This window comes from Limulus polyphemus, unplaced genomic scaffold (genome assembly GCF_000517525.1).
Source record: "Limulus polyphemus unplaced genomic scaffold, Limulus_polyphemus-2.1.2 Scaffold5563, whole genome shotgun sequence".
NCBI lineage: Eukaryota > Metazoa > Arthropoda > Merostomata > Xiphosura > Limulidae > Limulus > Limulus polyphemus.
Genome location: NW_013671173.1, coordinates 42,674 through 64,808, shown reverse-complemented (window position 1 = coordinate 64,808; position 22,135 = coordinate 42,674). Strand labels below are relative to the sequence as shown.

Genomic DNA, 22,135 nt, shown 5'->3' with positions numbered 1-22,135 from the left:
AGCTGAATGTCATCAAGAATTTGTAAAGTAATACACAGTGGACATGTTTGCAGAGGAAGCTAAATCAACTGACAGTTTGACATGTATATCAAAATCAAACAGTTTCCTATGTTAACAGGGGTGTTAACAGCTCTGTATGTACAGTTGAGGAGATGTCTAAAGTAGAAATCATATGGAAGCAAATTGATGAACAGCTCAATGCCATCAAGAATTCGTAAATTAAGACTGCACTGCAGACAAGTTTGCAGAGGAAGCTGAATCAACTTCAAACAGCTACTGACGTACAGCAAAGATGTCTCAAGAAGAACTCATTCAGAATAAACTGATCAGCTAAATGCCACAAATAATGCATAATGTAAATATTTCGTTGTTGTTAATGGTGGTGGTGGGGGGGTTCAAAAGAAGAGACGGTGCAGTATATACACTTTGCGTTGGGATAAAATTTTTTTGTCTACCATGTAAAACTTTGTTCAAAAGTCATGGAATTCTGGCTTGAATTTCATATGTAAGAAAGTGTATGAACCCTGAATTAGTCACCATGAGCAGGTGAGAGCCTGTTCCTAAGAGCAGTGACAAGTCTGTTATGAACACTGAAAGTTCTCTCAGTCTGCTGTGTGGACAGGGGCTGTTAGGAAAAGACATGCAAGGAATTTCAAGTTGGGGATATTAAATGCATGATGTTGAACAATTAGTTGCCATAGAGTTTCCATTTTGTTCCAGGGGGAAAGTTTCTGCTTTGACAACAGCTTTAATATTTCTTCATTCTTTCCTGGCTTCTTCTGGCTCAATTAACGTTTCAGGTGTTACTTCAAGATGATTACCATCCTCTGACTTTTAACTTGAGATTTAGATGTTCTGTAGTGTGTTAACAGAGTCTCTAACTTGTCATTTCCCTAAGCTTCAAGTTCATTGTCAAACAACAGAGCATTGGAAGAAGGTCAAATATCTCAAAGCGTGTCAACAAGTCCTTGTCTGGAAATCTGAAAAAAAAAAATTTACAGAAATTGAATTAGTTTTGAAGTACAAATCATGAAATGGATGCATTTTGAGGAAAAAATAGTTGGTTTGATAAAATAGATCATGCATACCTTTTCTGGATGTTGTCTATCAGAGACAGTATGAACTTCTTTTTGATTGACTTAGAATTTCTTCAGATGTGTTAGGTATCTTGTGACCTTTGAGCCTATTCATCAAATCCTGTGTCATCTATTCGTTCGGCTATCATCATGTCGTAATTACTTGAACAAGTGCAATATCCATATATGTTTCTGGAAGGTGATGCTGAGAGCTGTAACCACCAGCATAACATCCATAATCATGTAGGTTATATATAGGAACTGTTTGGAAGCTATCTTTTTGTGGGTTCCCACAACTTTGGGATCTTTTTTTGAGTCAGTGTCATCAAAGTATGTCCACAGAAAGTCCAGACATCAGTAAATTGTGATTTTTGCCGAATAAAACTGAACCACCATACTTGTATTTCTTTTATTTTCAACTGTGGGTCATTCAGTATGGTTTGGATGTACACAAGGCTGGTCGATGTGCATTGCAGTGAACATTGACTACATGTGGTTTTTTTGCTGAAGAAGTTGTCCTGTGAGTCCTTTATCATGGTTTGTCATCGAACTGGTACCATTTGTCCCCGAGCCAAGCATCTTTGAAACGTCTCTCGACTCAAGATGCGACAAGATGTTTCCTGATAAATGTTGTTCTGTTCCATCTTTCACTTAGAGGTTTGCCAGAAATGTATTGGAATGCAACATGTTTTCTGGATTAATGATTCTTGCAAGGATTGTCATCTTTTTGTTCTTGCAACTATCAGTAGTCTCATCTGTTAGAAGAGTGATACAAGGTGATGCCACCAACTTTTCATTCACAGTATTATCAATGTCAATGGAGATTGCCTCAAGTAATTCTGTAGCTAGGTGATCCAAATTGGTCTGATTTCTGCTTTGATCTGTATGTTAAGTGTTCTAGATCGGGGTTTTTTAGATGTTTTAGAAATTTCACAATACTTTCAAACTTCGATAGTAGTATTGACTCATCAGTCAACCAGTATACAACTTTTAAATCAACAATCACACCATATTCTTCTTTAGAAAGTGCTTTATTAACAGATTTTGTAAAGTTTTTGTTTTAAACTTTTGCAAGAAGCACAGACACATGATGTGAGGATGTAACATGCCTTCAGTGCCTTTGTTAGGCCTATGTCTATTGACTGTAGTTTAGTTCACTAGATCCATTTTTAATGGTGCATCATCATCAGCCTGTGGTGATTGGCAGTTCTGTCGTATCTTTTTTCTTTGAAGAATGTATGAAGTTTAGTTTGTTGCCATATTGAAATAAATTAATTTTGAAGGTCAATGAGAGAGATTTTCAGAATCCTAGGCAAACAATTATCTGATTTAAAATCTTAATAAAAATGCTTTCAGAATTTTCATGAGGATGGCAAAATAGCAGAGAGCTCATGGAAGTTGTGAACATGCCCATTTCATGATCAAACTGTAAATAGTAAAAACTTGTAATCTTGGACATGGGTAAGATCTTCATGTTGCTCACTCTGGAAAATCATGCATGCAAAAAATATAAAACATATGCATCTGCAGGCCCATTGATAATGTTTTGTGTATGCTGTTTAGATTTCCAACATGCATGTGGCGTGGCCCTAACAAGATCTCTGTTTAAGTGTATAGTTAATAATGTTACCATTAAAGCAGTGTATTTTTTATCACACAGAGGCTGCAATTGTATGAGAATTTGATGGAGTACCTTAATCCTGTTCATTAGCACCAATTAAAAACACTAAAACTATCATATTATTTAGGTAAGCAATGGTTTGAAAGTATTATTATTGAGAGGAATTACTTTAAGCACGTTTAAGGAAGGATTTTGATGATGTGATGAATCATTATCAAACAGTTATAATCCACAGCTGTTAACATAACCTAATAGTGTTTTTGATTCAGATAACTCCTTTTTTATTGTGTACATCTATCATTATGAGCATGACAGTAATCAAACTTGTATAAATTAAAAATTATGTTCAGAGTGAGTAATGTGTGATGGAATACAGGGATATTAAGGTCCTTTAGCCATTGTGTGGTGTTATAGCTGGAAAATGGTATAAGTTGGTGAGTATCAGTACATGGGACACTACTTGTTTTAGTATCATATTTTTAAATTTTTAGCTTGCAGTAGGCCCAGATTAGGTTTTATGAATGTTTAGATTTGTCATTGAAAATGTTTTGCATGTTCAACAGCCAGTCCAGAAGCAAGTGACAGTGGAAGTGCACCAGCTGTAGATCATATGAAAGATTTCTCAACAGAATATGCCAAGTCCAATCGAAGTACTTGTCGTGGATGTGAATCAAAGATTGAAAAGGTAGTACTTGTTGGTGAGAGTCCAAGATAGAAAAGGTAGTTCTTGTCATGGGTGTGAGTCCAAGATTAAAAAGGTAGAACTTGTTGTGGGTGTGAGTCTAAGATTGACACAGTAGTATTTGTCATGGATGTGAGTCCAAGATTAAAAAGGTAGAACTTGTTGTGGGTGTGAGTCTAAGATTGACACAGTAGTATTTGTCATGGATGTGAGTCCAAGAGTAAAAAGGTAGAACTTGTTGTGGGTGTGAGTCTAAGATTGACACAGTAGTATTTGTCTTGGATGTGAGTCCAAGAGTAAAAAGGTAGAACTTGTTGTGGGTGTGAGTCTAAGATTGACACAGTAGTATTTGTCTTGGTGAGAGTTAAAGAATTAAAATATAATTTTCTTTTTCCTTTTTGCAGCATTTGTATTAATATTTTAAAAATATAATTTTGTCTAAAGATTGGAATTGCTTTTATTAAAGAAAATAATTCTTCAAGTATGATCTCTGTTAATAATGAGAAATAATTGAACTTTATATATGTTCCTTGTAGCCCTTATTCATTAATCCTGCTCATTCTAGTGGTTATGATTATTACCTGAAACCATAATTTTGTTGTATCAAGCTTTGGCAAAGGATGGGGAGATCAAAATTAGACTACACATCTTAACTTTCAACAGACCTTCCATTGTACATAGATGCCAGCTTTCATTACTGAGCTTAAGTAGACCAAACAAAGTCCATTGGAACTGCATCACAGAACTTAACAGGAATTTGGTCAAATGGGATTCTTTTGAATCAAGTTTTTTGACTATCTTTTAACAGCTGTTGATTTGTTGATATGACTAGAAACTTATGGACTTCTCAGCTTTAAATCCTTGTTTATTATCTTGTCAGTGGTACCAAGAGATATTCCTTGTTTCTTTGCAGTGATATTTTGGGTTGAATGGTTTGTTTTCATAACACAGCCTTAATTTTTGTAAATGAAGGTGTTGTTTTGGATTGGTTTCGGGTGTCATTTTGATGCTTGTTTATGTTCTAAATGTTTGCTACACAATGTTTCCCATTTCTTTGGTAAAGATTGAAGGCTTCCTTCTTTAAGATACTATGTTCTACGTAATTAATATTTGAAATCATTGGTGAAATTATTATTACAGAATTGAGAAGGAAATTGTATATTTCACAGCCGTGGTTTTGCACATAAAGGTAACAATGCCTTTATGGGCAAAGACATGGTAGTAATAAATTACATATTTATGAGACATACTGTTATCTGTGTTTTTCAGTTCTCTATGTTATGTCCTTTTGCCTACATAATTTAACCTTATTGCCATAAAAATATTTTTCCTTGGAAAGTCAGTGACTCCAGCTATAAGTCAATCCATTGCATAGAGCTATTGAATTGTCTGGAAATACCTGTGGTGGACAGAGCACAGGTAACCCATTTGCAGTATTGTGCTTAACCACAAACACAATCTGGAAATCACCATGAACCAAATATATAGGTGCTAACATATTGGTTGTGGCAACCAGATTTGCATCTTAGGTTACTATATTAGCATATTTAGATCCTTCTCACAAAACATTAGTAATCCTCTGTAGAAATAACTAATTCAACATTATTTAGTTACTGATAATCCCTGCTAAACATATTGGCTGATGCAGCAAGGCTTGCATCTTAGACCACTGTATTAGAATTTGGAGATCCTTCTCACAAAATGTATGTAATCTTCTAAAAATATCCAGTAACATGTTAAATCATTAATGATAAAACCTGCTAAACAAGTCAGAAGTAATTACACAACTTTTTACTCAAATAATGCAACAAGCTTATAACATAAGCCACTATCATATTTTAGTAATATGAATTTAAAGTTGTAGCTATTTCTAAATTACTTTGTGCTATTTATGAAAATAGTTCACATACTTTTAAATATAATTAGAAGGTGGTTATAAAATGTTTAAATGGTGTTTATGATTACAAATTATCATAAAGAAGGTAAGATGTAGAGCTTTGTTTATTCAACATTTTAATGCTTAGAAATTGTATTGTGGTCATTTTTATGTTACTGTTTTAATCCAGGGTGAAGTTAGGGTGTCAAAGAAAGACTATGAAAGCCAGAGATCCAAAATGTATGGTCCTCAGCCTATGTGGTATCACGTGGACTGTTTTGTAGAAAACCGAGAAAAGCTGGAGTTCTATGAATCAGCTGAGAAGTAAGAACTTCTACAAGACTATATAACTATGTTAACTTGCTATTAATTTTAAGACATCATTTTGTGAATCTGAATGTGATGTCTTAAAATGTAGGTTAGAAAACATTTTAAAACCATATATCCAGAATTTGTTTTCCAGCAATTAGTTGGTTTTGGTTAAACAAAAGGATAAGATTAGGTACTTACATTGTACAACCCAGTGATTAGCATGGTGGACTGTGGATCTGAGGTTCCATGGTTTGCATTTAATTACCAACAACAACAAAATCATGTTGTGATCTTTAGAGCCATGAGCTCATTATAAGAGTGGCTGTCAAATCCCACTATTGGACTAAAGTTTTTTAGAGTTGACAGTGGACGATGTTTACTAGTTGCTTTACTTGTAGTCTGTCACTTTAAAATTAGAAATGGCTAGCACAGATAGCCTTCGAGTTGCTTTGCAGGAGATTCATCAAACAAACAACAACAGTATATTTGTTACAGGTTGGTCTTTAATACTTCCATTACAGGCTGGGTGCAATCCACCAAGCTCATAACCATGAAAGTATCCGTGAGAGTAATTATACTACAATTTTTGATGATGTATGCACATCTTTACAAAATTTTGCAATTATTGGTAAACATTACAAGGTTTTCGTACACAAAATATCAGGTTTTAAAATTAAGTATTAAGACTTTTTAATCAAAGAATTTCTAAACCTTTTTCTTTCACAATGTTGATTATCCAATTGCAAAGCAATTTTGATTTTAAGATTAAAAGTAATTTAATGCATTAGAACATTTTCAGATTTCACATGTGAATTATTTATAATCTACAGATGATTATCAAATCTTTTTTTACAAAAACTATTTTATTTGTTATTTTTACTAGTGTATTTCTGTATGGGTTGATTTGATGTGACTGACTTTGTAACATCAATAAAAAAAATTAGGAAAAAATATAATTGGACAATTTGACCAATCTCACAACAATGTTAAAAAAAAAAAGGAAATAAATATAAATTATGCTTTTTTCATTCTAGAATGACTACAAATTATAACACACAAATGTTTAGTCTAAATAGATTAAATCTCGTAACATTATACATTTATATATATTTATTATTGACATGACACACATGCCTGGCTAACAATACAGAAGTTACAATGATGTGACACACATACACTCATGTTATCATATCCAATAATATATAACTGACATTTAGTCTTTACAAAGTGACCTGTCTTGGCTGTATTTTAGTGGACTAGTATTTTGTAAAATACAGTCACATTTGAATTATTATATTATATATGTATAAACGTTATTACTATTTACAAATAAGTTCTTAAACTTATTTTTCTTAAACATAGAACAGTAAATAAAGAAGTAGAGCAAAAAATTTTCTTATTGTTACGACCTTTGTACTCGGTTGCTACTTGTTGTAGGTTGCTAAGCCTTATGAAATTTCACACCTGGAGGATGCGAAACGAAATATTTTTTTAGGCCTTATATATATACATTTTAAATAACCAAAAAATCATAAATTACTATATCAGTGCCATAGAATTCCACTATAACTTACCAAGTGTAGTAACTAAGTTGTATTTGTGTCTAAAAAAATATGGAAAATCGAGCTTACTAATAACTTGCCTACCTTATCGTTTGAAGCCTAGTATGAAAGTTAACACAATAACAAGTCAAAATAGCTGAGAAAACCACTAGGTGGACATTCTGAGCTTTTGATTTTTTATTCATGTCATATATAGCAGTAAGTGTATATAAGGGAGCATTTCCAAAAATGGAAAGAGGTGGGTGGGGGCCCACTGTGTTTGATTCAGTACATGAGCGATATCTTAGCAAATAGAAAAAATAAGAGGTTCTTGTTTTATATTCTACCTGGTCAATATCAGTAATTTTAGTTCCTAATTCATACAAAACTGTAGATTTTGTATTTTGACATCACAAACATTTAATTTGAACCAGTGCTGCATTCGACATACCAAGTGACACACAAAAGTTGATGTTTAGCTGTGTTTTTAATATATACTTTTAATATAGAAATTAACTAACGTATAATACTAAAATTTGAATTATAAACTACAATTTGATACCAAACTTATTGACATAAATTCATAAAATAGTACTTGACTAAAATTTTGAATGCAAGTCAACAAACGCAGTAACTTGGCCTTGGATACGTGACCTGTCGTGATAGGGTTAAGGACAACTGAAGATACATAGTTGATCTCACAAAGACTCTTAAGTTATTTTCTCAAATTGTTATTTTGTGTGGTTCTAAGTGTGGTAAAGCTGTCTTTGAAAATTATTAAGTAAATCCAGTGTAAGAAGAAAAAGCTAACACTGTGTTATTAGAAATATCAGTAAATGATCATTGCATCATAACAAAAAAAAAGAGCTGACAACAATGAATAAAGTTTTGTTGAATGTTTGAAGTTTAAAGTCTTGATGTTTTTTGTATCTAGGATTCCTGGTTTTAGAACATTAGGTGTTGAGGACCAGAAATCCCTTAAAGAAAAACTGAAAAAAGTAAATGGGTAAGTGATTTGATATGGTCACTGAAAGGCTCATGGGTTTCACTTACTTTAAGTTACAATTTCTAGAAACATGAACCTGGAATAAGCATTTGGACATGCACTATTGCAAAATGAGTGATTATAACTAACTTTATTTCAAGACCACTAATATTGCAGTTTATTATTGAGTAATTTTTTGTTTGCTTAAAAAAAGTATAACAAAGTTGGGTAACAATGATAATGATACAGATAATAAACAGAAATGTTTTTATTAAGGAAACGAAAAGGTGATACAGTAGATGGTCCAGTGAAAAAGCAGAAAACTACATCTAAAGAAGAAAAGAAGTTAAAGGTATGTTATAGTAAAAATTTTTAGAAATTTAAGTTTGAACCAGTAATGTAAAACACGTTCCAGCTTAAACTAAAAGTTTTTCTTGCCACACCTTATCAAGACCCTCTGATAAGCCTAGCTCCTTTTTTGATGGACAGCCAAGCTCTAGAGCTTTCTGTCACCAGCATGTGAGCCTTTCCTACTCATACTGTACAAAAGGTTCTATCACTGTTGGAGACCATGGTTTCACTATAACAACTTACTCCCCTGGGTTGTGCTGATATGTACTTCCTCCAATGGTCCTTGCATAACCAGTGGAACCACTCATGGGAACCTTTGAACATAATGGTTTTTCTGTCTCCTCCTCTTCTCGAAGATCTTTATTGGTGTCCGGACTGTTCCAATACTGCTATCAGTGTGCCTCTACCTCCACCAAAACCTGACTTGCATCTCTTCACAGATGCTTCCCTATCAGAATGGAGAGCATCTTTGAATGACATTCTTACATTGGGCACTTGGATCCAGGACATTTTCCTCTCTCCATATCAACTACCAACATGCTCAAACTTTTGGCAGTTTGTTGGGCATATTCTCATTTCCTACCTCTTCTAGTGTATCAATTAGTTGTGATTCACTCTGACAGCTCCATTGTGGTCTCCTGCACCAACTATTATGGAGGGTGTATCAGATTCAGTACCCTTTGTTTTCAATCCATCGACCACCTTTATTGGGCCACTTCTCAATGGGTTTGCTTCATTGCCTGTCATATGTCAGGCACTATGGGCCTAATTGCCTGTGGAATGTTTTTTCCATCGTGTTTTCAGATGGAGGTGCTCTCTACTGGGGCCTACACTTATCGATTCCTTTGCCACACCTGTCATTTCCAAGCTTCCTCTCTTTTGGTCTTCTTTTCCCCATCATTCAGCCCTGACTGTACTTACCCACCTCTCCGTCGTTTACCATGGGTCCTGGCATTGATTCATTATGCTTCTTATTGTGTCCTCTTGGTGGTGCCTCTTTGGCTGGCTCAACCCTTGTTCCCTCTTCTTCTACCTTCAATGCCCACTTTTCTGCTTCAACCTCACACATCACTGTTCCATCAAGGGATCCAGTAACTCCACTTTTGTCTGGTCTGTTGCCAGTAAGGCCAAATTTTCCTAGAGGGTAGCCTATTTTTCTTTCTCATTCTTGTTGTCCTTCTACCTTGTCCATCTTCAGTAGCTCGGGAAGGTGACAGCTGCTTCTCTCTTATCTCTCTTCCTTCTTTTTCACACGTGTATGATCAGTCCAATTTCGACAGACTTTTGTGTCCTGTTCATGCCATTCGTTGCTACCTAGCCTATACCTCTCAATTTCATGGCTCTCATTTCCACCTTTTTCTTTCCTGGGATTCTTGTGGAATCCCTGCCATTGGGAGTCACACTCCATGGGTTTCCTTCTGATGCTTTCTGAAGGAAGCTCACATTTGTAAGTTTTGCACCGGCCCCTCCAACATATCAACTTGGGATTTTAACTTTCTGTGTGAGGAAGTGTGAATTTTCTCAGAAGTTAACATTTTCTTTACCTGAAAATGTATTTCGGATAGATAACTCTACTCACTTCCCAACCTTTCTCCCCACTTCTGGTGCAACTTAGTATTCCTTGTCTCATCAAAGAATAAAGATCATGAGTGCAAAAGCATAGTGGGAGCTAATATGCAGGGAGGTTGTGTTGTCCTCCTATTGATGGAGGGCTTTTAGTGCATGGTAACATTATTATGCAGTAGTGCAAATCACAAGATATTTTGTGAGTTTAGGTGGGAGTTGCCTAAAGGCTAGTGATATGTCTAAGGCAGATTCATGGAGAAGGTAGTTCTTTGTGTAGAGAGGTGAGTATCTATCAGAAGTACATTTTTAGATAAGGAAAATGTTAACTTTATTAGTATTGGCACTGTAATATTACTTTGCTGACACCTTATGAATTATTTTGAATCAAAATGTATTCATTTTTATGAATATTAGTAACACTACTTTCTCTTTCTTAGGTTCAAAATGAACAGCTGTACAAATACCATGACATGTTAAAAATGCACCTCAGTAAGAAACAGCTGCAGGAATTGCTTGAGTACAATCAGCAGAAGGTTCCTTCTGGAACAAGCAAGGTAAAGATAAGAACTTAGGCCTAGGATTGCTGATAATAATACTTGAACTTAAGCCTAGGATTACTGATGAGAATATTTGAAGTTAGCCCTAGGGTTACTAATTAGAATATTTGAACTTAAGCCTAGGATTACCGACTCCGTTGGTTTTTCTAAACTGTATAATTACCAGAATGTTGTGAATTTGTGACTTGTGGTTTCACTATTACCATACGAGTCACTCAAACACACACAAAATAAATGAAAATAGTGTAAGTACTGCATTTAACTCCACTATTCACTACTGTGATCACCTATTTATTTTATGTATAAAATAAGTGATTTCTTCCCATTTTTTTTTTTGGTCAGTACTTTACACTGAGTGTTTTAATGAGCAAAAATTACTTAATACAAAATTAATACAAAATTTTAGTTTAAAAGGGGGGAATGGGGATTGTCAAAAAAGTACAGAAACAAGTTAAATTAAATTAAAGCTGGAATTAGTGTCTACATTATTTTCTCAAGCTACAAATTCCTATTTTGACTTCCTAGTTATAAGCTTTAAAATATAATCTTTGTTTCTGTACTTTTTTTGATGGTCCCAATTCCCCTTTTTTAAATTGATAATTTTTACTAATCTTGTATCTTAAGTTTTTATGTCCATTTAAGGGGAATAAATTAAGCTACATACATGCATATGCATTCAGTTGAATGTTACATGTTTTTCAACACTTTACTGCTGCATTGGCTGTTTTTTTCACCCAACCACCACACTGAACTTATTCAAAATAAATAACAAATGTACAAACACACAAATAATAAACACATATACTGGTATGCAAATACAACAAACAAAATATAAAGTTGTCCCCAAAGGACTGTCTTAAAGGCAAAGATTGTATCATCACAGATTTAATGACCAGCTTCCACCAATGTCACAGTGTAATGTAACAAAAGATGAGCAGCAACAAAGCATTCTCATCAGAATGGAATAATGTTTCTTCTTTGATAATACGACACAAATTAATGCAATGTGAACAGATGCAGTAACATGCTTACCTTGTTAGGTCTACATGCCACATACGTATGTTCTTCACAAGTATTTGCTAGAATAAGGTAACACAAGTAATGCATGCAACATTAGACAACAGCAACACGCTTAGAGTAAGTAGATAATTATCAACAATATTTACAATTGCTACCTTAACACCAACTATTTAAAAATAGCAATAGATATATGCACTTGTAATAAATACTAAATGTGCACTCACAATTTCAGCTAAGTATAACAAACAGTAGAAAGAATCACCACCATCGTCTGAGTAGGAAAATCTACTATTGTAATTGTCCACTGTTGAAAACTTGCTGAAATAAAGTTGTGGAAATCCACATAGAGCAAACTTGAGTAATGATATGCAAGAGCAGAATTGAGAACCTTTCACGTGGTAGTTTCCATTTAACGTGATAGAAAATGCACAAGTTGTAGTTTCTCTCTAGGAAAACACAAATGTTTTTATGGAAGAAAATAGGGGACTTGGAAGATTTCACAGGATGTCAAAATTAAGGAGATCAAGTTAAGTTTAAGAGTACTCTCTCAGTCTTTGGCAAAATTCCTGTGCGATCCTACACTACAATAGATATTATGTGCAATGATTTTATACTGAAGTCATAAGAGGAATTTGTAGCATGAGCAAACTGTCAGCAGTAGATCTCCAACCTTGTTTGTTTACTTTTTTGTGATCTACATTTGTAGATTTTAAATTCTCAATTTTTAATCATCTTGTATGTAGGCTTTTTTAATGCACAGCAATGGGCAAATATAGTAAGACACATTGCACACTAAGTGTGTATAAAATCTTACCAGGACAAAATTAGCCATTTGAAATAAAACAATACGTCTGAAACATTACTTAAAGTAATTATTTAGTGAGCCATATGGCTTTGTGCTAGAGTTTTTGTGTAAACACATGTTTAACTCTTACTATTGGCTTGGTTCTATGGACCGACCTTGTAACCGTTTTGTGCTTGTTATAGTTTTCATACAGTATGCATGTCTTCACAAAACTGTGCAATTATAAATAAACATTACAAGGGTTTCATACACAAAGTAGCAGATTTTTTTCTTAAGTTTTATGATTTTTTAAGTAATTATTTGCTTGTGAGTTTTTCTTTTCGAATGTTGATTATTTACTGTGCAAATAATTTTGATTTTTAGATTAGAAATGCTTTTATGCATTAGAAAATCTCTATGTCCTAATAATTTCCAGATAATTATTAAAAGTTTTTATAAAAGAATAAAAGAAATATTGAAAACAATGATTTCTACTACTTAGGATTGTAAAGAAGTTTGTAATCACTTACTGTACTTTGCATGCTAAACCTTGCAGACTTTCGCATGTGGAGAATGTGAAACAAAACAACTTTTCAGGTTTTATATATGCATTTTGAAATAACTAAAAATTATAAAATTACTCTACCAATATCACAGAATTCCATTAATTTATCAGTCTTACTAACTAAACTGTATTCGGGTGTAAATTTTTTTTTGACAACATTTTCACTTACCCTTTCCGAGATTGGAGACAAAAGAAATAATCTTAGGAAATTCCTGCCTTCAAAAGGCTGAGAAAACTACATTGGGGAAATTCAGAGCTTTGGATTGGTTATAAACACAGGAATAGAGCAAAGCAGGAAGAGGTGGGTGAGGCCATTGTGTTTGATTTGCTAAATTAGTGAAATCTCAGCAAATAGAAAAGATAGGAGGTTCTTATTTTATATTCTAGCTTTTCAATATTGGTAATTTGAGTTTCTAATTTGAAAGAAGCTATTGACTTTGTATTTGGACATCACAACTATCTAGTTGGAACCAAAATGGCATTCAACATACCACGTGACACACAAAAATCAATATTTAGGGATTTATATATATATATATATTTACTTTTAAATTAAGAAATTAACAAATGTATAATACTAAAATTTGGATTATTATCTCCAATTTGATACTAAACTTATTGGCATACATTCATAAAATAGTAGTTCAATAAAATTTTGAATGTAAATCTACAACCATGATGGAAAACCTGTAACGATAGGGTTAACATGTTGAGTACAAAAGCAGCTGCTGAGAACAACATTGCATCTTGTTATTGTTTTACCGATAGTTGGTTCAGCAATCGGAGTTGGACCAGTTATTGCATAATCGGGCAACAGTTGGAATCAGTAGAATTTGTCAGAATTTCCCAATCACAGAAAACTGATTGGCAAGAAATTAAAATTAACACCATGCAGACCACTTTATTCACAACAATCTTTTAATTTGTAAGTATGCTTATGCTCACAACCTTGAACTTTTTCGTTTTTCTTTCGAAACGAAACATGGAACATTATTGACCATAAAATAAAATATCATCAGTTATAACAATCTCTGTCTGTTTCTTGTTTATTTACAAAAGTTGATACACTGAACTAAAGAAAGGTTAAAAAACAATGCTCCACACATTGCAAAGCATGCCAATTTCTTTATAGACAATGCATTAGCAAATGGTCGATAACAGCACCCTATGTGCAGAGCTAATACACACTGTGTGCTTGCAGAACTGCATGGACTTTTCTTGTGAAGTTGTTGGAATGATACGCCATGTGGCTCCCCATTAGTACCACACTTTATATTAGCTCATTGTTTGGGGAGGTCACTCAAGAGCGCATAACAATAGAATGATTGGAAATTTGGAATGTCCCGCTACTTTCCAGTAGGGGGGGGTGTCAGTTGTCTGAGATGTCATTATAAGTTGAAAGTGGTAAACGGGTATGTACAAATAGTTACAAAATAATTAACCTATTGGTCAGCTATGAAACATTTCGTCATTTGATATTATTTATGAATATGAATAGTTCCAAGAAGTTATCTTAAAGTTAGTTGTTGCTCAACAAACGTAATTGCTGATTGGTTGGATTGCTTCAGAATAAGAAAAACTAGGTATTTTGAGTTTTTTTTTTAGTAGGAAGCAAATGGTTGAAAACAAGAACCACTAAGGTGGGCAACTGTAGTAATCAACTGCTCCTTGCACCTGTAAGTAGTAGGAGGATGTATACATCTTTTTATGACAATAAAAGCTAATATTTCATGATTTTAGACAAATGTCAAAAGTGACACAGTAAAAGTGCTGAGATTTGAAACTCGTTCAATTAAAGCATCTGTGTTGAGCCAGGAGCTGATAAATTTCGAATTATTCAACCAACATGATGTGGGTCTTCTTCATCAAAATGCATTTAAAGTTCTCATTTCTTTTTCTTTTTTTTTAAAGTTTGGAAGTTGAACATTACATATGCAATTAATACAGGTAGAATCAGGAGAATTTCTTAATAAAGCCAATTTAAAAAATCTTTTGGCAACTGCATTGAAGATTCCTCTCTTTAAGAAAACTTTTAAATGCTGTCACTTTAGTTGATCTTTGGTTGGAATACTTCGTTTCTTTTAGAAAGTGGTTTAGTTCAAAATGTGTAGAATGATAGCAAAAGTCGTCAAACTTATGGCTGAAGTGAATGATGAATTTAGGAAATGAACCTCAACAATTTGCTGGTCTCTCACTGTTGTCACATAACATTATGTACAGAGTATGTACTAGCCACAAGGTCAGTCCCCATTTATATTTTTTACTTGTTCAAATAAAAAATTGAAAATACATCCTGATTGTTTTTTTCTTTGCATGTGTATTTATAACTTCTACCATTTCAAATTTCATGAAGCTTCAAAGTACATTCTCTGTAGTCACTACAATTTTTAAGGTTAAACTGTCAACAATACTCCACAATAACATCATCAACTTTACTGTACATAATCAGCAGTCTTTGATTTCTGATTGTGACTTAATTGCTAAAACAGTACATCTGTTATGTATTAATAATCATTTAAATCAACTTTCAATGAAAAATAATCAACTTTTAAATAGGTCACGGACATTTGCAGCACTTCATATAGTATATCTGGTTAGATTTTACTACAAAATACCCAGCCAATTTTGCTGTAGGCTTGTGAAATAATAATATGAACAAATGGACAAATCTTGATTTTTGTCTGAAATTACTTATGCTCATTATCTGTGTTTGGGTGGCCTTTGGGTCTTTTTTTTTTATATTAGTTTTGAGCAAATTCCTGTGATTTTTATTATGAGCTACTATCATAACTCGTGATAATGCAATAGGGGTACTTCACTGGTTTATCAAAATGTAATTTGAAGGGAAGCTAGCTTGTCTAGGTTTGAAAGATCACAAATCCTATGTAATACCCCAATGTTGTCATTATGGTTGTTTTGACATTATTACAAAATATTAACTATTACTTCAGTAATGTGTAATGTTTTTGGTTGATTTTCCAGCTGCTGAGTGCATTGTCAGACTGTATGGTTTTTGGTGCTCTGGAGCCATGTGAAGAGTGTGAAGGTGGTCAATTAACCTTCCAGTAAGTAGAGTGAAATTCTAAATTGTGAGAAACATAGCATTTATGTCTGTGTTTAGAATACCTTGGTGATCTGTACCTCAAGTATAAAGTCATGTTAGGTGAACCTTTGATGAGACCTATAGTCCAAGTACAAAGTCATGTTATGGGATCTTGATGAGATCTGTAGCTAAGTTCAAAGTCATGGTAGGGGACCTTCATGATCTGTAGCTCAGTTTTAAGGTCACTTTAGGGGATCTTGGTGACATACTGCTCTAGTTCACTGGCACTTTATAGGACCTTTGACAATATATAGTTCAACTTTGGTAAAGGACTTTTATGATCTATAGCTTGAGATTAGTTTTATGTAGATTCAGGATAAGATCTAAGGTAATTTTTAAAATACGAAAACCATGGTGATACCATACTGAAATCTGTTAAACATCAAATTCCATAATTGTGTGATTGATCTAAAGGATAAAGTTAATGTTAAGCCAGTAACTATTGTTGTAACCTTTTAGTTGTCGATATGCTGTATTGTTACACATTGAAATTCAAAATACTTGCAGGACTACTACTAACAGGAATCTAAGTGCTATTTAGTGGTTTAGATGTAATTAATAGAAGTAACCAGCAAAATATGTGGTTTTAGTGAGGATGGTTACCACTGCACGGGCAATGTTACTGGATGGACAAAGTGTGCTTTTGTCACGAAAACACCAAATCGAAAGCCATTCAAAATACCAAAGCAATACCTTGAAGATTTTGATTTTCTGTAAGTACAATGGAAGAGATGTTAAGGTACTTACTTAATGCATGGTTTATATGTTTCTGGTAATTTATTGTTTGTAATGTTCTGTATTTTAACTGATATTCACTGAAAGGAAGAAATCTTAGGAGCTATATATTTATATTATTTAAACACAATTAGAAAATGGGGTTGGTGAGGTATAAATTTAGAAAATGATATAGAAAAATAATTTTATTTTTGAAATCTGATTTCAGATAGTTTTCTCTGTGCAAATATTATTTTCCTTTGTAATGTATAGTGATTGTGTTTTAATAGTTAAAACGTATGTAATCAGACGAATAAAATAAAATTTCAGATGAATAGTTTAATACCATATAGCAACTTCTCATAAAAATAATGTTGCATGAGCAGTCAGTGTAAATTAATTTTTCAGATCAACACAAAAAAGGTTTATCCAGTGATGGAAAAGTTTTTAAATGTTGAATGTTTGTTTCAGTTGATACTTATAGAAGAGATTTTGAAGCAAACCTGTTATTACTTTGTATTGTAGCAAAAACTACAAATATGAGAAAAGAAATCGCTTATTTCCAACCCAAAAGGAGGGACCATCTAAACCATCAACATCCAAAGTGTAAGGCTTTTCTAATCACTTATTACTATTAAGTCATGAAGAATGTTAAACTTACTTAACAATAAATATTTTATACTCATTTTGTTTTTCTTGATTAATTCAGGTAATGTTTATATTGGGCCAAAAAATAATATTCATTTCTGAAACAGGTTTGTATCTTGAAGGCTTAAATTTTGTATCTGTTTTCGTCAAATATGTTTCTGATACCCAGGATTCTGTTGTTAAGTTTCTTTGTGTTTAAATATAAAAGTTTCTTAAATTTTTTCCATAGATTATCATATAAGGTTTAAATGAAAGGAAATGTTACAGGCCAGGTATAAAAATGTAATTGACCAAGCACCAACAACTGTACTTTGATATTTGGCTAATCACATCTTGTTTTTTTAGTTTGTGTTAACTTTTTTAAAAACCTCTATAACACTGGTTATAAAGAGGAAAACTAATTAAAAATATTTTTTGGAGTTAACTTCTCACACATACACAATATTATAAATGATTTTAAGAAAAATGTCTCGCTTGATGAATGACTTTATAGACCTTTAAAGTTTGCTGTGCAGTTAATTTTTAAGATAATATATGGTATCAGAGAAGATATTTAAGATCCTTTATTTCTTTGTACACAGAGATAGCAGTCGACCATTAGAAGGAATGAAATTGGCTGTTGTAGGAAAGTTACCATTGAGTAAAGATGAAATTACAACCAAAGTTGAAAAATTGGGGGGGAAGTTAGTGACAAAGATAGACAAAAGTGTTGCCTGTGTTATCAGTAGTAAGGGTATGTCATACTTAGCTTTAGCTACTTGTTCAAGTTTTATTTGAAAGCAAAACTTGATGTTTTATCTTACATTTTTGTGTAAGAAACTCAAAGTTTGTTGTATTTTATACTTTGAACTTCTGTTTGTAGTTTTTTAATTCTTTAACATTTTATTAGAATTTATGTTTCATTTACCTATAGATTGAATACTATGACAATGAATTTTACAGAAATATTTGGTAGTTATTAGATAATTAGTTAAAATCTTTATATATAAGGCTTTATCACAGCTCTCCGTAATTGTTGAATGGTATTCTGGTTTTATACGTGCTACACTTTTGGGTGAATTTGTCTTAATTTGTATATGTTTTGTGGTTTTGATTTTGTATTTATTGTATGTGAAATTTTTATGGACTGTATTTCTCTTGCATGTAAGAACAAACAACATTTTACTTTTTATGTTTAAATTAGTTCTAACATTGAAACATTGTCCAGTCAAGGCAGATGAAATCCATAAAAATGTGAGAACTAAACATTATTTTGTAGTTGATAAAAAATCTCAGGTTATTTAAGTAGAAAACATTTCTTGTTATAGATGAAGTGAAGAACAACAACAAGAAACTCCAGACAGCCAAAGAAGCTGATGTTCATGTTGTTTCGATCGACTTCTTGGATGCAGTCCAGAAAGGAGGTGGAACGTTGGTGATCCAGCAGTGTAGTATTGCATCATGGGGAGGGAATGTATGATCAGTTTGTTTTTGTAAAGTAACTCAATGAAATATAATTCCAAAATTGTAGTTATTCACTATTTCATCTTTAGTAAAACCTGCTGCATCTGTTCCATTGTTTACACTGTAGTTAGTCACTATTTCATCATTACTAAACCTGCTGCATCTGTTCCATTGTTTACACTGTAGTTAGTCATTATTTCCTCATTACTAAACCTGCTGCATCTGTTCCATTGTTTACACTGTAGTTAGTCATTATTTCATCATTACTAAACCTGCTGCATCTGTTCCATTGTTTACACTGTAGTTAGTCACTATTTCATCATTACTAAACCTGTTGCATCTGTTCCATTGTTTACACTGTAGTTAGTCATTATTTCATCATTACTAAACCTGCTGCATCTGTTCCATTGTTTACACTGTAGTTAGTCACTATTTCATCATTACTAAACCTGCTGCATCTGTTCCATTGTTTACACTGTAGTTAGTCACTATTTCATCATTACTAAACCTGTTGCATCTGTTCCATTGTGTCAATTTATGTTGTGTTTATTGTCATGAATCAATTTTGCATCAGAAATTTTTCTCCTTGAGAATCCTTGACCTTTTATGAAAGTTCCAATAAACTGTACATCAATGTGTTTGTTAAGAACATTCTGATTTAGGAGTGACTTGTACAGCATGGTTCTTGAAAAGTTTACTTAAATGATTTTGTTCAAGCATTCTGTTATGGAAGTACTCCTTGTAGCAAGGGAAATCACTTCAATTAGTGATTAAGATCTTTTGAATAGTATGGTCTAATGTGTTAGAGTTAATTTAGTTGCTTCCGTCATTGCAGATAATTGAATTTAAATTTCTACATAAAGGGAACATAAGCAACAATTTCCTTTATAAAGAAACATAAAACACATTTGTAGTTAGTAGTATGTTTTCATAAGAATAAGGAAGTTATGGGAGTGCCTTTGTAAATAATAATAAAAAACTTGTTCAGGGTACGTACATATCCTTGAAATTCCATTCTTAATTTCAAGGGCTTGAAAAGAGACTCTCCTTTATTTTTTTGCAAAAGTACTTGAAAATATTATAATATCAGAATATATTGATATATCTAACTTTATTGCATGTTGTGGAATTGAGCACAATAAATAAAGTCTTTCTTTTCTTTTTAGTCTACATTTATATGTTGAATGAATAAATAAATAGGAATTTTATAAAACTTCAGTAAAATCTGATTGATTTTGATGTATATTTTGGTTTCCAAAAGGTGCTTGAATTGATCTTTGTAATTCAGTATGAACCATGCTTGTTCTATTCTTATTCACAAAGAGGTAATAGCAGTTAATGGTGGTATTTTATATGTATATTTGTATTTCTAAATCAAACAGATCATTTTGTTCTTGACAGCCTGAAGACAGAATAGCTGATCCTGTAAAAAGTACAAAGTCTAGTGGTGAGTAATGTACTCTTCAGCATGGTGTAAGTCTGATGACTTGAGTCTGTACAGATCAGGTTTTTTTTGACAGACCCAAGGCAGGATATATGTCCATGTGAAAATGATATATAGTGGGGAGTAACATCTTGTTCAATATGACCTAAGGCTGATAGCTTGAGTCTGTACAAATCATATTTCTCTTGACAGACTCAAGGCAGAATATCTGATTCTGTGAAGAGTATGACATTTAATGTTAATGTCTGATGACTTGACTCAGTCTGAATAATTAGTTTAAACTCAAATTCCAGATTATAAGTCATTCTTGATATATGTGCTACTTGCAGACAATATTGCAGACTTTTTTTTTTTAAAGGAAATGACCCAAATATCTATGTTTTTATAATATGAGCATATAAGAATATTTATAAATATCTCAGTTTTTTTTTGTATGATCTCAAAAAATTTATTTGGAAAATTAGTTATTGGGTGAACCTCAGTATGATATAATCTATGATAATTATCAAAATTTTTTAAGTCTTTCTTATGTTAATAGGTTTTACATTCATCATGTCTGTGTTCTAAGGTGATCAAATCTGGTTTTTTAGAAGAGAAGTACTTTACAAAAAGTTTGCCTGCAAAAGTTAAGATGAAAGTGAAAGGAGGTGCTGCTGTTGACCCTGATTCTGGTAAGTATTGTTAAAGACTCATTCTTGAGAATTAAAACACAGATGAAAAATTGACTTAGACTGAAAAGTGTAAAAAAAGGTCTTGAGTTTATCATGTTACATATTAGTAATTGTTTCAGAGACCAGTATGTTTTCGCTGAATGAAATTTTAAATATTTACTGAAACAAGTATATCAAATAAGCTGTATGATTAGTTGTACTTAACTCTACACATATGGACTTGGTCATATCAGCTAACCTTGTAACTGCCACGTAACCATAGAACTATACATATTGTAACTCTGAATTTACTAAGTGCATCATCACAACATTTGGCAATCTTTTATAAGATATAACAATTATGTTGTACACACACACACAAATAATATTTTAATTAAGCATTTTTACTAATCATTTGTTCTTGAATTTATGGTGTCAGTCTGACTCAAACTGACTGAATGTAAGATTAGTTTCATGCTAAAAAATAAAAATACTTTTCAGCTTACAGTTTTCATACATTATTTGCATAACCTATAGGTCATAATTAATGGATATTAAACTTTTTTTGAGAAAAACTTTATATTGTATCTATTATTTTATCTATCCCAACACTAACTGTAGTCAAATCATCAGAGTACAATAAAATGAAATGTTAGAAATTGCGAAATAATTGAAAGTTACGTTTTGCTATTCATAATTTGAACTGTTTACCTTTTCACATTGATTATTCTAATTTTATGGTTTTGTTGCCTGATTTGTATAGCATAGAGTTTATTATCCCTGAAAATGAACACACCACAATGGAAACATTAGTAGATTCTCATACACCTACACTCCACATATGAAATTCTGCACTCATGTGTAGCTAGCTAGGCCTTGTTCTTTTTTTCCAAAAGGCACTGTTGGAACAATGTTTCTTGGAGTGTAAGCTGCATTACGATGCCTCCAAACACGGGTTCGACCATCAGTTACGTGGAGTAAAAATCTACTCTCGTCTGACCAGTGTATTCGTCGCCAGGTTTGAAGGTTCCAGTTCTGCCTTGCTCTGCACCAGACCAACCTCTCCCTTCGATGGCGATCGTCAAGTGTCGGGCGTTTTATGACTCTCCTTGACTTCAGTCCCGCAGATTTTAAACGGTTTCTTACTGTTCTGGTTGACAGATTACCACTGCCTTTTAAGACGGGTGCTTGTTGCAA

General features: G+C 32.9%; 1 protein-coding gene across 1 annotated transcript in view; it reads left to right on the top strand.

Annotated features, from left to right (window-relative positions):
- Positions 1-3,261: 3,261 nt before the first annotated feature.
- The window catches only part of LOC106472729 (poly [ADP-ribose] polymerase 1-like), a 41,346-nt gene continuing 22,472 nt past the window's right edge, over positions 3,262-22,135 (top strand). Inside the window, exons 1-12 of the mRNA XM_022401275.1 lie at positions 3,262-3,382; positions 5,446-5,579; positions 8,043-8,114; positions 8,370-8,445; positions 10,448-10,564; positions 15,919-16,001; positions 16,630-16,752; positions 17,279-17,359; positions 17,983-18,134; positions 18,709-18,854; positions 20,246-20,291; positions 20,879-20,959. Of these exons, the coding sequence (XP_022256983.1) occupies positions 3,308-3,382; positions 5,446-5,579; positions 8,043-8,114; positions 8,370-8,445; positions 10,448-10,564; positions 15,919-16,001; positions 16,630-16,752; positions 17,279-17,359; positions 17,983-18,134; positions 18,709-18,854; positions 20,246-20,291; positions 20,879-20,959 (1,186 nt within the window). The 5' untranslated portion in view covers positions 3,262-3,307. The remainder of the gene's footprint in view (positions 3,383-5,445; positions 5,580-8,042; positions 8,115-8,369; positions 8,446-10,447; positions 10,565-15,918; positions 16,002-16,629; positions 16,753-17,278; positions 17,360-17,982; positions 18,135-18,708; positions 18,855-20,245; positions 20,292-20,878; positions 20,960-22,135) is intronic.